We start from the raw sequence: 15,788 nt of genomic DNA, 5'->3' as shown, positions 1-15,788 counted from the left end.
ATTTTATTTTCTTATCTGTGTTCTAGATCCTTATTAATTCCTTTTTGAGTTTCTTTGTGTTTCTTATGGCATTAAACCTTCAGAAGTCCTTCTAACCAATATTTTTGTTACTGCCTTTGTAAATTTTCCCCCATTGTTGCTTATTCCTGTTTTTACTCTCAGAAGTATCAGTTCACCGGGGAAGTAATGAGATGGAAGTAATGCCCCATGATAGAAATTAACCTGTTCCAAATTAGGACATAATAAGGTAAATCACCCATTCTCCTCCTTTGTCCCCATTTATGCCCCCTCCACTTTATAACTTTTGAGTTCAGTCCACTTGAACCTTCAGTTCTGCTTCTCAACCTTCATTTGTCTTTTTTCTTTAAATATTCCTTACATCTTTATCTGTTTTTATGATTTTTTAACTCTTGAGGATATCTGTTTTGTTTGTTTTATCCCATAGGTCAGTTTTTTCTTTTGCTTTATGGAAAAAAAAAGTCTCTAAACTTGGAGTACCTTGTGTTATTTTCATTTCCTTTCCTTTATTTTAAGGCCTTTGTCCTGGCCACTTTCAGGATTTATTTTCCTTATTTTTTTCCTTTTTTTAATGTTTATTTATTTTATGTTTAGTTTTCAACATTCATTTCCACAAAATTTTGAGTTCCAAATTTTCTCCCCATCTCTCCCCTCCTCCCACCCCAAAATGACATGCATTCTGATTAACTCTTCCCCCAATCTGCCCTCCCACCTATCACATCCCTTCCCTTATCCCCATCTTCTTGTCTTGTAGGGCAAGATATATGTCTATACCCCATTACCTTTATTTCTTATTTCCCAGCTCTACGCAAAAACAGTTCTCAACATTTGTTCCTGAAACTTTTGAGTTTCCAACTTCTCTCCCTTCCTCCCTCCCCACCCATCCCCACTGAGAAGGCAAGCAATTCAATATAGGCTATATATGTGCAGCTTTGCAAAAGACTTCCATAGTAGTCATGTTATGTAAGTCTAACTATATTTCCCTCCATTCTATCCTGCCCCCCATTTATTCTATTCTCTCTTTTGACCTTGTCCTTCCCCAAAAGTGTTTACTTCTGATTACTCCCTCCTCCCACTTGCCCTCCCTTCCATCATCCCCATACCTTATTTATCCGCTTCTACCCTTCTTTCCTATAGTGTAAGATAGATTTTCATACTACGTTGAGTGTGCATGTTATTCCTTTCTTAAGCCAAATGTGATGAGAGTAAGCTTCACTTTTTCCCTCTCACCTCTCCCATTTTCCCCTCCATTGAAAAAACTTTTTCTTGCCTCTTTTATGAGAGATCATTTGCCCCATTTCATTTCTCCCTTTCTCTTCCCAATACATTCCTCTCTCACCCCTTAATTTTATTTTTTTAGATATCATCCCTTCCTATTCAACTCACCTTGTGCTCTGTGTGTGTGTGTGTGTGTGTGTGTGTAATCCCTCCAATTACCCAGATACTGGGAAAAGTTTCAAGAGTTACAAATATTATCTTTCCATGTAGGAATGTAAACAGTTCAACTTTAGTAAGTCCCTTATGATTTTTCTTTCCTGTTTACCTTTTCATGCTTCTCTTGATTCTTGTGTTTGAAAGTCAGATTTTCTATTCAGCTCTGGTCTTTTCATCAAGAATGCTTGAAAGGTTACTATTTGATTGAATGACCATTTTTTTCCCCTGAAGTATTATACGGAGTTTTGCTGGATAGGTGATTCTGGGTTTTAATCCCAGTTCCTTTGACTTCTGGAATATCATATTTCAAGCCCTTTGATCCCTTAATGTAGAAGCTGCTAGATCTTATGTTATCCTGATTGTATTTCTACAATACTCATATTGTTTCTTTCTAACTGCTTGCAATATTTTCTCCTTCACCTGGAAACTCTGGAATTTGAGTACAATATTCCCAGGAGTTTCTCTTTTTGAATCTCTTTCAGGAGGTGACTGGTGGATTCTTTCAATATTTATTTTGCCCTCTGGTTCTAGAATATCAGGGCAGTTGATAATTTCATGAAATATGATGTCTAGGCTCTTTTCTTGATCGTGGCTTTCAGATCCAGTCCCATAATTTTAAAATTGCCTCTCTTGGATCTATTTTTCAGGTCAATTGTTTTTCCATTGAGCTATTTCACATTATCTTCTGTTTTTTCATTCTTTTGGTTTTGTTTTGTAATTTCTTGGTTTCTCGTAAAGTCATTAGCTTCCATATGCTCCATTCTGATTTTTAAAAACTATTTTCTTCTGTGCTTTTGAACCTGCTTTTCCATTTGGCTAATTCTGCTTTTTAAAGCATTCTTCCCCTCATTGGCTTTTTGGACCTCTTTTGCCAATTGAGTTAGCCTGTTTTTCAAGGTGTTATTTTCTTCAACTTTTTTTTGGGTCTCCTTTAGCAAGCTGTTGACTCACTTTTCATGATTTTTCTTGCATCGCTCTCATTTCTCTTCCCAGTTTTTCCTCCACCTCTCTTACTTGATTTTCAAAATCCCTTTTGAGCTCTTCCATGGCCTGAGACTATTGCATATTTCTTTTGGAGGTTTTGGATACAGAAGTTTTGACTTTTAGGTCTTCCTCTGATGGTAAGCATTGTTCTTTATTACTGGAAAGGATGGAAGAAAATACCTGTTCACCAAGAAAGTGACCTTCTATAGTCTTTTTTTTTTTTTTCCCTTTTTTGGGCATTTTCCCAGCCTGTTACTTGACTTTTGAGGCCTTTGTCAAGAGGGGGGTATACTCTGGAGACCTGTAAGTTCTCAGTTCCTCCAAGTTGGCACAATCAAGGGAGAGGAGTTTACTCCTCTCTTGGCCTATGCTGTAGTCTGGGAGCTACCAAAACTTTTCTGATCAGGATCTGTAAGTAGAATTTCTTTTCCAGAGCCTCTACCAGCTCCACCATGCCAGCCAGTGCTCTTTCTCACCCCCAGAGCTGCCAGTCAGGGCTGAGACCCAGATCAGCGGCTCAATTCCCCAGGGTCTTTAGGCTGAGGGCTCCAAAAATGAATGCTGCTTTCTGCTGCCGCCACCGCTGCTGCCACCACCACCACCACCACCACCACCACCACCTGGGACCAGGGCTAGTGGAGGACGGTGCTCCCTTCTTACCCAGGTGAAAAAGTTTTCTCGCTGACCTTTGAAGCAGTCTTTGGCAGTTTTGGGTTGAGGGATCTGAGAACTGCAGCTGCTGCTGGGAATTCTGCCCCTGAGGCCTGTTCAGGCCAGGGTCCCTTGGCCCCTCTCTCCAAGCCTGTACTGTGCTCTGCTTTGCGCCTCATTTGATAGACCTTTCCTGTCAGCTTTCCAGGTTACCTTTAGCTGGAAATCTCTTTCACTCTGGCGTTTTGTGGCTTCTGCTGCTCTAAATATGTTTAATATTTTATGGGCTGTGGGGGAAGAGCTAGAGTAGGTGCGTCTTTCTACTCTGCCATCTTGGCTCTGCCCCCAACCCCCCACCCCAGAATTTCTTGTTGGAATTATTAAATTGAACATCTGTGTGTCTTGGAGTTTGAAGTGCAGGGTTTCGTTCTAGAGGCAGTCTGGACTGTTTGGATGCATGTCTTGTTTTCTGCATTTAGAAGTCTGGGGCACTTTTATTCTGACCCATTGTTTTTTAATGTGCTATATTCTTCTCGAACAGAAGCGATCCTTAAGTTGTCTCTTGATATCCTGTCTTAGAGATACATAGCTTTGGCTTGTTTAGAGAGCATGTGCCCTTGACTTGGTTTTGCCATTTCCTTTTTCTTCCATCAGATTTTCCACCACTTCACCATTTTTGTGTTCTATTTCTATTAATCCCCCTCTTTTTTTTTTTAACTTTTTTGGAGAAATACACTGTAGGTTCATTTTCTTTTTTAATTTGCTAGTTGAGGTTTTTTAATTAATGCACTGAGAACTATAATTTCTGATATATTCCTAATTTCTTCTGGATTTCATTTTTCCTTTGAACTATTCTGTGACTTTTTGCTCTGTGCTCCCTTGGAATTCTTTGTTTCATCAGGCATTGATTCACTTTCCTTTGTCTTTTAGTATCTGTGGTATTGTCAAGGGTTTCATACCCATCTTTCCTTCAGTTTGGGGATCCTCTTGCTTGATTTATCTGCTTCTCTGTGTTTCTAGTGGGTTTTCTTTGCCTTGAAGTCTTTATTCTTTTCCCCTTGTATTCCTGCATTCCCCCTTTCAGATTCCCCTTTGCTGGTGGTTGCCCTCCCAGGAAGTGCGGAGTTGCAAAGCAGCCCCAGCTTCCTCCCACTCTTTGGGATTTAGGTTTTGACATTCTTGATCTGGGCCTTAACAGTCTCTAGGAGACAGAACCATCCCCAGCTAGGTTTCAGATCTGGTACAGCCACTCATGTTTGTCCCTTTTCTCAATTCCTTCTTGGCCCTTGTCCTTCTCTGACTGAGCTACATTAGCATCTGCTGACTTTTTGCAGAATTCAGAGAAGGCTTTCCAGACAAAGCCTGTGCAGCTTCAGGGATCTCTGAGTTGGGGGTGTGGAGGCTGCTTTTCATCCTTCTTCTTCCTTGTTGTGGAGTGGGATCTGCCGGCCATGTATCTGCAGCAGGAGAAGCTCCTGGTGGGCCTGGCTTCACTCCCAGGTTGGTGTCTGTGCCCTTGTGGAGGTGAACGGACTGCTGATGAGCTTTCTCCAAAGTTAATCCACAAGGATTCCACCTTGACATTCTCTTTTTCTCTCCTGTCAATTCCACTGTTATTGTTTACATCTGGCACATAACTGCTCTTTTCAATCATTTTCAAGTTAGTGAAGACAGGATACAGTGTGTCTTCTGCCGTCTTGGTGGTCACTTCTTCAATGTGTAAACAGCAGCAGTCAGCTTCTGTTTACCTAGCATCCCAACAGTCAGAAAACCCAAATCGCCTGTCTTTGTATTTTCCTGTAGTGATCATCCATGTTCATAAGGAAGAATGTCATCCATGTCACCTAAACATCCTAAAGCACCTTTGGTATAATGCATATATCGAGAAAGACTGTTCAGCGGAGCTTTAGTGTTAAAGCATATTAGACTACATTCCAGTTTATTTTTAAAAAATATGGTAACTGTTACCCCAAAAAGTCAAGTGATCTGAGCACCCCATTTGCCAGTTTTTCTGGATAAACTGGTATTGTAATTTTCAGATCACTTGTGGGGTATTTAAATATTTGCAGGTTCCAGTTTATTGAACTGATTGAGTTTTATAGATTGATACTTGGAATTCATTTTCCCACAGAAGCTGTGTTTTGTTTTGTTTTTTAATTGTGGTTTGGTTATTGGGCCTATCCACAAAAAGACTGTTTAATCTGTAATGTCCTGAGTATCAGAAAACTCAATCACCCTATGTAAGATTGCTTTCTTGGGAAAATGGGTCCCAGGGTCCAGCTTGAGATGCCAGCTGCTGGCATCAGTGGAATCAGGGATGTCCTTTCTGCCCCCTTTACCCCCTCCCTTTTAGCTCAGAACCTGTCAATGACTCCTGGGACAGGCCTTCCAGCAAGGTCAGGGTTTTAGGTGAGGAGGGTGGGGTAGGGCTATGTCAGGAATCCAGGGCAGTGGGAGTAAGGAGCTCCGTGGCCTTGGGCCCTCCTGGAGCTGTCTCCTGGGGGTCATTCTCAGTCTGACAGATTTTCTTGTTGCCCGGAGCTCCCGGAATTGGTCCAGCTGCCTTCCTTTTTATAGCCACCTGTTGTTTCTCATTAGTGAGTCTTTCCTTCATTGACTCTTTGGGGGTATCTAAGGCCTGCAGGACCTTTAGAAGGGAGAAGCCAGGTTTTCTTCCTCCCCTCCTCTCCCCTCCCCCCAGTGCAGTACACACATTTTTGTGGTGGTGTTCTTTCCCTCTCTGCTTTTAACCTCATAGGAAATGATGAAGTCACCCATCCCCATTGGTGCTCATGGAGGCCTGCCAAGAGCAACTAGTGCTAGGACCCAGAGAACAGTTGTGGGAATTCCTCATTTGCCCCCTGTCGTGAACAACTCTTCCAATTGGCATGCACACTGGCCATGGAGGAGGAAAGCCTGGGTCCAGGCATCAGCCAGGGGAAGGAAGAACAGGGAAATCTTAGCAGCAGTATCAAGGGAAAGGTCAAGGAGAAATGAACTTGGGGCTTAGAGGACTTGAGCTGGAATCCCAGCTTAGCCACCAGTTAGCTCAGAGGGGCTTGGATTCAAAGGCCTCTCAGGCTCCTTCCACTCTTGGGCTTTGATCGTCTTTTATACAGACCAGGTAGATGATGAAATATCCAAGGTGTGTCCTCAGTTGAACCTATGTCCATCACCTCTTGCTTGGACTGACGTTGTGCTCAGGTTACATTTTATGGCTGCTTCCTCTGGCCTCCCAGTTCAGCAGTGCTCAAGTGGACCTCCCCTCACCCCAACATAGCTGATGAAACCATGTGTCTCCTCAAATGGACAATCTCTGCCTGGGTGTTAGGTAAATTATTTGTGGGTGCTTGATCTGGGATCCCAAAGTGATAGGGTTCTCTTCCTGAGTAGCCAGTAGTTGATCAAGATGATGAGGCCTGCAGGAGGTTGAGCCCTCATGATTTACACAGTTATGCAACTGGGTTTGTAGCAGTCTGACACACTTTCTTTTATATTTTGTGAATTTCATCCTGTCATATTTCCCCCCTCACTTTGGGGGTCTGCTTTTTAGCATCACTTGGTCTGTCTTCATTCCTTAGTCTTATCATGAGGTGATGGGTGATTTCTTTTGCCTTCCTGATTGCCTTTCTTTTTCTGGGCAGAGCATCTTCTGCCACCTTATTCATTGCAGTGTGACAGCAAGGTTTCTTCAGGTGGTTCATAGATTGGTGTGCATTTGGCACCCATCCTGCCAAGCCCCTTTCCAGGGGCCTGAGCATATCCGGCTGCTGTAACCAGGAGAGGAATGTGGAGCTGCTCCCAGGCTCCCTCCTAGTTGCATTAGTGAAGTAAATTGTTCTTGAAGGCTCTGTACCAACTCTGCAAGTACCCTTACTTGGGTGCACATGCTTATCTCAGGGAAGACCCTGTGCTGCTCACAGACAGCCACACACAGCTGATTCCCCTGGAGCCCCTCTCTGGTGGCTTGTTGTCCTGTTATGTGTCAGGTTTGGCTTTTTGAAGGGATGGCAGATGCATTCGAGAAGATTGAATAGGTCACAGTTGTGTCTCTCAACAAATAAGAGTTATCCTTTCCACAACACAACTTTACCCATCACAGTTTGAATATGTCACCGGTCAGCAAAAAAAATTAAATGGGACTCTCGGGGAAATTTTGTGGAAGCTACAGACAGTAAGTGAAAACCAGTAGACATGAAGAAGTATAGAGACTCAGAAATATATAAAATGTATTTAAAGTATTGTATATTAACATATTTTATTCTTTTTTTTATTTGTTTATTTTTTATTTAACTTTTAACATTCATTTTCACAAAATTTTGGGTTCCAAATTTTCTCCCCTTTTGTCCCCTCCCCCCACCCCGAAACACCGAGCATTCTAATTGCCCCTATCACCAATCTGCCCTCTCTTCTATCATCCCTCTCTGCCCTTGTCTCCATCTTCTCTTTTGTCCTGTAGGGCCAAATAACTTTCTGTACCCCTTAACCTGTATTTCTTGTTTCCTAGTAGCAAGAACAGTGCTCGACAGTTGTTCCTAAAACTTTGAGTTCCAACTTCTCTTCCTCCCTCCCTCCCCACCCCTTCCCTTTGGAAGGCAAGCAAATCAATATGGGCCATATCTGTGTAGTTTTGCAAATGACTTCCATAATAGTTGTGTTGTATAAGACTAACTGTATTTCCCTCCATCCTATCCTGTCCCCCATTACTTCTATTCTCTCTTTTGATCTTGTCCCTCCCCATGAGTGTTGACCTCAAATTGCTCCCTCCTCCCCATGCCCTCTCTTCCATCCTCCCCCCCACCCTGCTTATCCCCTTATCCCCCACTTTCCGTATTGTAAGATAGGTTTTCATACCAAAATGAGTGTGCATTTTATTCCTTCCTTTAGTGGAATGTGATGAGAGTAAAATTCATGTTTTTCTCTCACCTCCCCTCTTTTTCCCTCCACTAAAAAGTCTTTTGCTTGCCTCTTTTATGAGAGATAATTTGCCCCATTCCATTTCTCCCTTTCTCCTCCCAATATATTTCTCTCTCACTGCTTGATTTCATTTTTTTAAGATATCCCATCCTCTTCAATTCCCTCTGTGCACTCTGTGTCTATGCGTGTGCGTGTGTGTGTGTGTAATCCCACCCAGTACCCAGATACTGAAAAGTTTCAAGAGTTACAAATATTGTCTTTCCATGTAGGAATGTAAACAGTTCAATTTTAGTAAGTCCCTTATGACTTCTCTTTGCTGTTCACCTTTTCATGCTTCTCTTCATTCTTGTGCTTAAAAGTCAAATTTTCTTTTCAGCTCTGGTCTTTTCATCAAGAATGCTTGAAAGTCCTCTATTTCATTGAAAGACCAATTTTTCCCCTGAAGTATTACACTCAGTTTTGCTGGGTAGGTGATTCTTGGTTTTAGTCCTAGTTCCTTTGACTTCTGGAATATCCTATTCCATGCCCTTCGATCCCTTAATGTAGAAGCTGCTAGATCTTGTGTTATCCTGATTGTATTTCCACAATACTTGAATTGTTTCTTTCTAGCTGCTTGCAATATTTTCTCCTTGACCTGGGAACTCTGGAATTTGGCCACAATGTTCCTAGGAGTTTCTCTTTTTGAATCTCTTTCAGGTGGTGATCTGTGGATTCCTTGAATACTTATTTTGCCCTCTGGTTCTAGAATCTCAGGGCAGTTTTCCTTGATAATTTCATGAAAGATGATGTCTAGGCTCTTTTTTTGATCATGGCTTTCAGGTAGTCCCATAATTTTTAAATTGTCTCTCCTGGATCTGTTTTCCAGGTCAGTTGTTTTTCCAATGAGATATTCACATGATCTTCCATTTTTCCATTCTTCTGGCTTTGTTCTGTGATTTCTTGGTTTCTCATAAAGTCATTAGCCTCCATCTGTTCCATTCTAATTTTGAAAGAACTATTTTCTTCAGTAAGCTTTTGAACCTCCTTTTCCATTTGGCTAATTCTGATTTTTAAAGCATTCTTCTCCTCATTGGCCTTTTGAACCTCTTTTGCCAGTTGAGTTAGGCTAGTTTTCAAGGTGTTATTTTCTTCAACATTTTTTTGGCTCTCCTTTAGCAGGGAGCTGATCTGCTGTTCATGCTTTACCTGCATCTCTCTCATTTCTCTTCCCAGTTTTTCCTCCACCTCTCTAACTTGATTTTCAAAATCCTTTTTGAGCTCTTCCATGGCCTGAGCCCATTGAGTGGGCTGGGATACAGAAGCCTTGACTTCTGTGTTTTTCCCTGATGGTAAGCATTGTTCTTCCTCATCAGAAAGGAAGGGAGGAAATGCCTGTTCACCAAGAAAGTAACCTTATATACTCTTATTTCTTTTCCCTTTTCTGGGCATTTTCCCAGCCAGTGACTTGACTTCTGAATATTCTCTTCACACCCACTTTGCCTCTGGATCTGCCCAGCCAGCGCTTGGGGGCTGAGATTCAAATGCTGCTTCCAGCCTTAGGGCTTTTGGCGGGGGCAGGGCTGCTATTCAGTATGAGATTAAGTTCAGGTGCTCAGGTTGGGGCAGGGCCGCCTCATGGGCTCAGTTCCCTCAGGGGGTTTATGCAGAGACCTTCAACAATGGATCCGGGCTCCTGCCTGCTTGGGGAGCCCCAGTCTGCTCCCCCCTCCACTGCTGCCTCCCAAGGGGACCTGAGTTATGGGGGTACCCCACTCCCCTCTCAGCAAGCCGAGAAGATCCTCTCACCAACCTTTGGGGCCCGTGGGTGGAGGGACCCGCGCGGCCACTGGAGATTCCGTCCCTGAAGCCCGCTCGGATCCTCTCAGCACCGTGCTGCCAAGGCAGGGCTGAGCTCGGCTCAGGGTCTGGGGCGCGAGGGGCCTTTCGCGTCAGGTTTTCAGGTGCCTCTGGAACAGAAATCTCATCCGCTCTGTTGTTCTGTGGCTTCTGCTGCTCCAGAATTTGTTGGGAGTTCTTCTTTACAGATATTTTGTGTGCCGTGGGTTCGGAGCTAGCGTATGCGCATCCTTCTACTCCGCCATCTTGGCTCCGCCCCCCCAGCATATTTTATTCTGTAAGACTAGAACAAGACTTTTCTGGCACAAAGAGAGGGCCAGAGCATCTTACTGGATTTTCCAGAGTGGGGTGGGGCACCACTACAGCCCCAGCAACTGCAGCCTAGAGGGGACAACTGTAATTAGGGCATCACCTCAACTTGACTTTTTTTTAACACTTTAACACACTTTTGTTTGTGTGAACTTAGTAACACAAACGAATAGAAGCGCTTCCCTAAAGTACGGAAAACAGGACGTTCGGTCTCCCCGGCACAGACTTTGCTTTTTAAAGTGTGCTTTAATGTCTTTGTATGAGCGTTTTCATTTAAAGTTTTGAGTTCCCAATCCTGCTCCTCCTTTTTCCCCCCTGAGACAGGAGGCAGTCAGCTATTACATGTGTGCAATTACGGAAAACACTGACTTCCATATTAGTCATTTTGTACAAGAAGATTGATTAAAAGAAAGAAAGTGAGAAGTAGTATGTTTGATCTGTGTTCAGATCATACCAGTTCTTTGTCTGGAGATGGGTAGTCTGCTTCATCGATCGTCCTTTGGGATTATCTTGGATCATTGTGTTGCAGAGAAAAGCAAAGTCATTCACAGCCGTTCATCAAATGATATTGCTGTTACTAGGTACCACATTTTCCTGGTTCTGTTCACTTCACTGTGCATCAGATCATTAATTCTTTCCAGGTTTTTCTGAAATCATCCTACTTGTCACTTCTTATAGCATAGTAATATCACTCCCCAATAGATAAGCATGTCTTTAACATCCAATTCTTAGCCACCACAAACAGAACTGCTATAAATATTTTTGTAAAGATAGATTCTTTTCCCTCTTTTTGGATGTCTTGTCATGTAGACCTAGCAGTGGTATTGCTGGATCAAAGGTCAGAGTTTTAGAGCTCTTTGGGCATAGTTCTGAGTTGTTCTCCAGAATGGCTGGATCATTTCACAGTTCCACAAATATATTTAGTGCCCCAGTTTTCTTACGTCCAACATTTTCCTTTTTTGTCGTACTAGCCATTCTGATAGGTGTGAGGTATTAGGTGCCTCAGAGTTGTTTTAATTTCACATTTCTCTAATCAGTAGTGATTTAGAGCATCTTTTAATACAACTGTAGATAGCTTTTTTTTGTCCGAAAATTGTTTATTCATATCCTTTGACCATTTATTAGTTGGTCATTCGTGCTGATAATTTTCCTAATGCTGAACTAGCCCTGCATTCTTGGTGTAAATCCCACCTGGTCATAGTGTGATTCTTGTGATAGGTTGCTATAATCTCTTTGCTAGTACTTTATCTAAAATTTTTGCATCAATATTCATTAGGGAAATTGGTCTATCATTTTCCTTCTCTGTTTTGGCTCTTCCTGCTTTAGGTACCAGTGCCATATTTGTGTCATAAAGAAATCTGGTAGGCCTGTTTCTTCACCTATATTGCCAAATAGTTTATACAGTATTGGGATTAATCGTTCTTTAAATGTTTGGTAGAATTCACTTGTGAATCTATCTGGTCCTGGGAATTTTTTCTTAGGAAGTTCATTGATGCCTTGTTCAATTTCTTTTTCTAAGATTGGGTTATTTAAGTATTTTATTTCTTCTGTTAATCTGGGTAATGCATATTTTTGTAGGTATTTGTACATTTCATTTAAATTATTAGATTTATTGGCATATAATTGGGCAAAATAGCCCTTAACAGTTGTCTTAATTTTGTCTTCCTTTTCATTTTTGATGCTAGTAATTTGGTTTTCTTTTCTTTTTTAAATCAGATTAACCAATGGTTTGACCTTTTCAAGATTTCCAATTTGGTATTTAATTGGGGATTTTTAATTTGCTCTTTTTCTAGTTTCATTAGTTGTATGCCCAGTTCATTGATATGCTTTTTCTGTTATTGTGTTGATGTAAGCAATTAGAGATACAAATTTTCCCCTAAACACCATCCTATTAATAATATTGCTAGATTGTATCATTGTTGTCATTTTTTTTAATGAGATTATCATTTGTTTTTTATGATTTGTTCTTTGACCCACTTATTTTAGGGTGAGATTATTTAATTTCTAATGATTATTTAATTTGTCATCTGTTATTTAATGTAATTTTTATTGCATTACATTCTGAAAAGGATGCATTTACTTTTTCTGCATTTGGTTGTGAGGTTTTTATGTCCTAATAGATGGTTTTTGTGTAGGTGCACCATGTACTGCTGAGAAAAAGGTATATTCCTTTCTGTTCCCATTCCATTTTCTCGAGAGATCTATCAAATCTAACTTTTCCTGAATTTTATTTACCTCCTTAACTTCATGTTTATTTTTTGGCTAGTTTTATCTAGTTCTGAGAGGGGAAGTTGAGGTCCCCCACTGATAGAGTTTTATTATCTGTTTCCTCCTGTAACTCATTCAGTTTCTTCAAAAACTTCAGTGCTATTCCATTTGGTGCATATATGTTTAGTGTTGATACAGCTTCATTGTCTATGGTACCTTTCAGCAGGATATAGTTTCCTTCCTTATCGCTTTTAATTAGATCTTTATATTTTTTACTTTTGCTTTGCTCTTGCTATTTTTATTGCATTTGCTTTGAGATCATGATTGCTACCCTTGCTTTCTTTGCTTTGACTGAAGCATAATTAATCTGTTCCCTCTGCATAGCTTTACCCTGTGTGCATCCCTGTGTTTCAAATGTGTTTCTTGTAAGTAACATATTGTAAGATTTTGGTTTTTAATCCACTCTGCTATCAACTTCCATTTTATGGGTGAGTTCATTCCATTCACATTTAAAGTTATGATAATTGTGTATTTTCCTCCATATTTTTCCCTTATTTATCCACATCCCTCCCGCTTCATCCCCCACCTTTTCCCTCCTCATAATAAGATAGATTTTTGTATCCAAATGAGTGTGTATTTCTTCTTTGAGCCACTTTTTATGAGAATAAGGTTTAAGCCTTACATGTCTCACACACATACATGGACACACAATTTTCCCCTCCATTATGATAGCTCTTTCATGTCTCTTTTTTGTGGGGCAATTTGGTGGGGCAAATCCCCCTCTCCTTCTTCCACTTAAATCTTCTTGCGCCCCTTTATTTTGTTTGGGTTTGAGTATTAACCTATTAAAAAGTCACCTTGTATCCATACCCTTTGTCTTCATATAGTTCTTCAAATTGCTATTATACTAATAAAGTTGTTAAGATTTAGAAATACAAACAGTTTAATCTCATTGAATTTCTTATGGTTTCTCTTGTTTCTCTTCTCTTTTTATGTTTCCCTTGAGTCTCGTTTGGAGCGCCGTTTCAGCTCTGGTCTTTTAATTACGAATGCTAGAAAGTCTTCTGTTTCGTTACGTGTTTAATGTCCATTTTTTTTTCCCCTGAAAGATTATACTTGGTTTTGCTGGGTAGGTTATTCTTGGTTGTTATCCTAATTCCTTTGCCTTCTGATTAATCATTCCAAGCTCTGAGGTTCTGTAATGTGGAAGCTGCCAAATTCTGTGAGCTCTGGAATTGGACTGTGATGTTCCTGGGAGTTTTGGTTTTGGCAACTCTTTCAGGCACTGCTAAGTGAATTCTTTCAATTTCTGTTTTGACCTCTGGTTCTAATATGTTAGGGCAGTTTCCTTGGATAATTTCTCGAAAGACGTTATCTAGGCTTTTTTTTCACCATGGCTTTCAGGTAATCCAGTAATTCCTATATCATCTCTCCTGGATTTATTTTCTAGGTCAACTGGTTTTCCAGTAAAAAATTTCACATTTTCTTTTTTTGTTTTTACTTTTTTGTTTTTTGGGGTTTTTTTTTTGGTTTATTGTATCGTGATGTCTCGGAGAGTCCTCGCTTCCACTTGCTCAATTCTAATTTTTAAGGAATTTTTTTTCAAGGAGTTTTTCCTTTTCCATTTGGTCAGTTCTCTTTTTTTGGTAAATTTTGTATGTCATTCCCCGTACTATTAACTATTTTCATGATTCTCTTGCATTACTCTTATTTCTTTTCCCAATTTTTCTTCTATTTCTCTGATTTGCTTTTTAAAATCCTTTTTAAATTCTTATTCTTTTTGGGCTTAAGATCAAATTACATTTTTTTTTGAGGCTTCACATGTAGTTATTTTGACACTTATTGACCTCTTCTAAGTTTATGCTTTGATCCTCCTTGTCACCTTCTGTAGTCAAGTTCTTTTTTTTAATTTTTGCTCATTTTTTATGGGTGTGTGTGTGTGTGTGTGTGTGTGTGTGTGTGTGTGTCTGTCTGTCTGTCTGTCTGTCTCTCTCTGTCCGTGTCTGTGTACATGCATGTTTCTGTGTCTGTGTCTTAGTGTTTTTCTGTGAGAGTTAGGCCCTGGTCCTGCACTGTTGCAACCTCGTGCTGGGGCTCAGGATGTTACTGCGGCTACTGTGTTTCAGGGCTTAGCTGCTTGCTTTCTCTGGACGGTGGTAGGCTTCCCTTCTGCCTTGCCCTGGGGGCTTCGGGCCTCCTTGTTCACTTTCTCTGGGGGTGGGACCCTTTCTGCTTGCTTGCTGTGGTAACAGTCTTTCTGGTGCCTCTCCTTGGAGGAGGGATCTTGTTATCTATCCCCAGGGTGGGGTCCTGCTATGGTGACTGTGGAAAGTGGGTCTCACTGATGGATTGCCCCAGGCTTCTAGTCTAAATGCCCTGCTGTGAGGCTGGCTGCTGCTGCAGTGAGACAGACCCTTCCTGCCAAGCTGGTAAACTGCTTCACTGCTCCTAGATCAATTCTGGGGCAGTTCTCTACTTCTTTGGAGGAAAATTGGGGGGCATACTGGGTTCCTTCCTCACTCTGCCATCTTGGCCCTGGAAGGCCCAGTATGTTGGCTCTAACACTGCTGTGCTCTTGTGTCCCTTTCTGAACTTCCCTCCGCTCTCTTCTCTGCACTCAATGTCCAGGTCTCCTTGCCCCTTTTTGGAACAGATAAGGATAACTAACTCCACCTACTGGCCATGTCCAGAAGTCTCCTTCCTTCCGCACCTCTTGACCGTGACCTCTGTGTCTGAAGGTGGGGAGCACAGTTCTTCAGAAGCCTTTGGAAATCCTCATTGGTGGCTGGATGCATCAGAGCTCTTGCCTCTTTCACAGTGGTTTCCCTTTTTACGCTTATCATGTAGATTACTCTCTTTGGTCTGCTCATTTTACTTGCATCAGTTGCAGTGAGTCTTGGCAGATTTCTCTGAATCTCCTTTTTGTCACTGCTCGTGAAGCAAGGATATTTCATTCTAACCATTTCTCATCTGTTTTACGGCCACTTTCTTTCCACTTCTTTGTTCTCCCAGGGAGTGCTGAGTGTTCCAGCTTATCCATGTCTATGGCCTGATGAAGGCAATTCTTAGCCAGGAGTGCCACGTAGGCTGTAAGGAAGCATCTCATGCCATTCCTTTCCTTCCTAGTGTGCTCTTGGCTCTGAAGTGACCCTTCGAGTTGGTGGAGAGTTCTTCTTTGACCCTCAACCTTCAGATTCTTCTGTGAACCTGGTGCTGATAGCTGGTGGAGTGGGGATCAACCCTCTCAATTCCATCATGCTGCATGTAGCTGATCTTTACAGACATCGGGAGAACCAAGGAAGTGGTTATGAGATGGGAACAGTCAGACTGTTGTACAGTGCGAAAAATACGGATGAATTGTTGTTTAAGGTAGGTGAAGATGATGGTGCAAAACTAGGCCCACCTGTTGTCCTACCCTCGCACACAGCAAA

General features: G+C 41.5%; 1 protein-coding gene across 12 annotated transcripts in view; it reads left to right on the top strand.

Annotated features, from left to right (window-relative positions):
- Nucleotides 1-15,788, top strand: part of OXNAD1 (oxidoreductase NAD binding domain containing 1) — a 60,571-nt gene that overhangs the window by 29,664 nt on the left and 15,119 nt on the right. For all 12 annotated transcript variants that reach the window (XR_011976592.1, XM_072651263.1, XM_072651262.1 and 9 more), the window contains one exon: nt 15,484-15,726. Coding sequence is in view for 11 of the 12 variants with exons in the window: in XM_072651263.1 (XP_072507364.1) it covers nt 15,484-15,726 (243 nt within the window). In the remaining variant the exon portion in view is untranslated. The remainder of the gene's footprint in view (nt 1-15,483; nt 15,727-15,788) is intronic.

The sequence above is a fragment of the Notamacropus eugenii genome, chromosome 3, assembly GCF_028372415.1.
Source record: "Notamacropus eugenii isolate mMacEug1 chromosome 3, mMacEug1.pri_v2, whole genome shotgun sequence".
In the NCBI taxonomy this organism is placed as follows: Eukaryota; Metazoa; Chordata; class Mammalia; order Diprotodontia; family Macropodidae; genus Notamacropus; species Notamacropus eugenii.
This window is presented reverse-complemented; position numbering and strand designations above follow the sequence as displayed.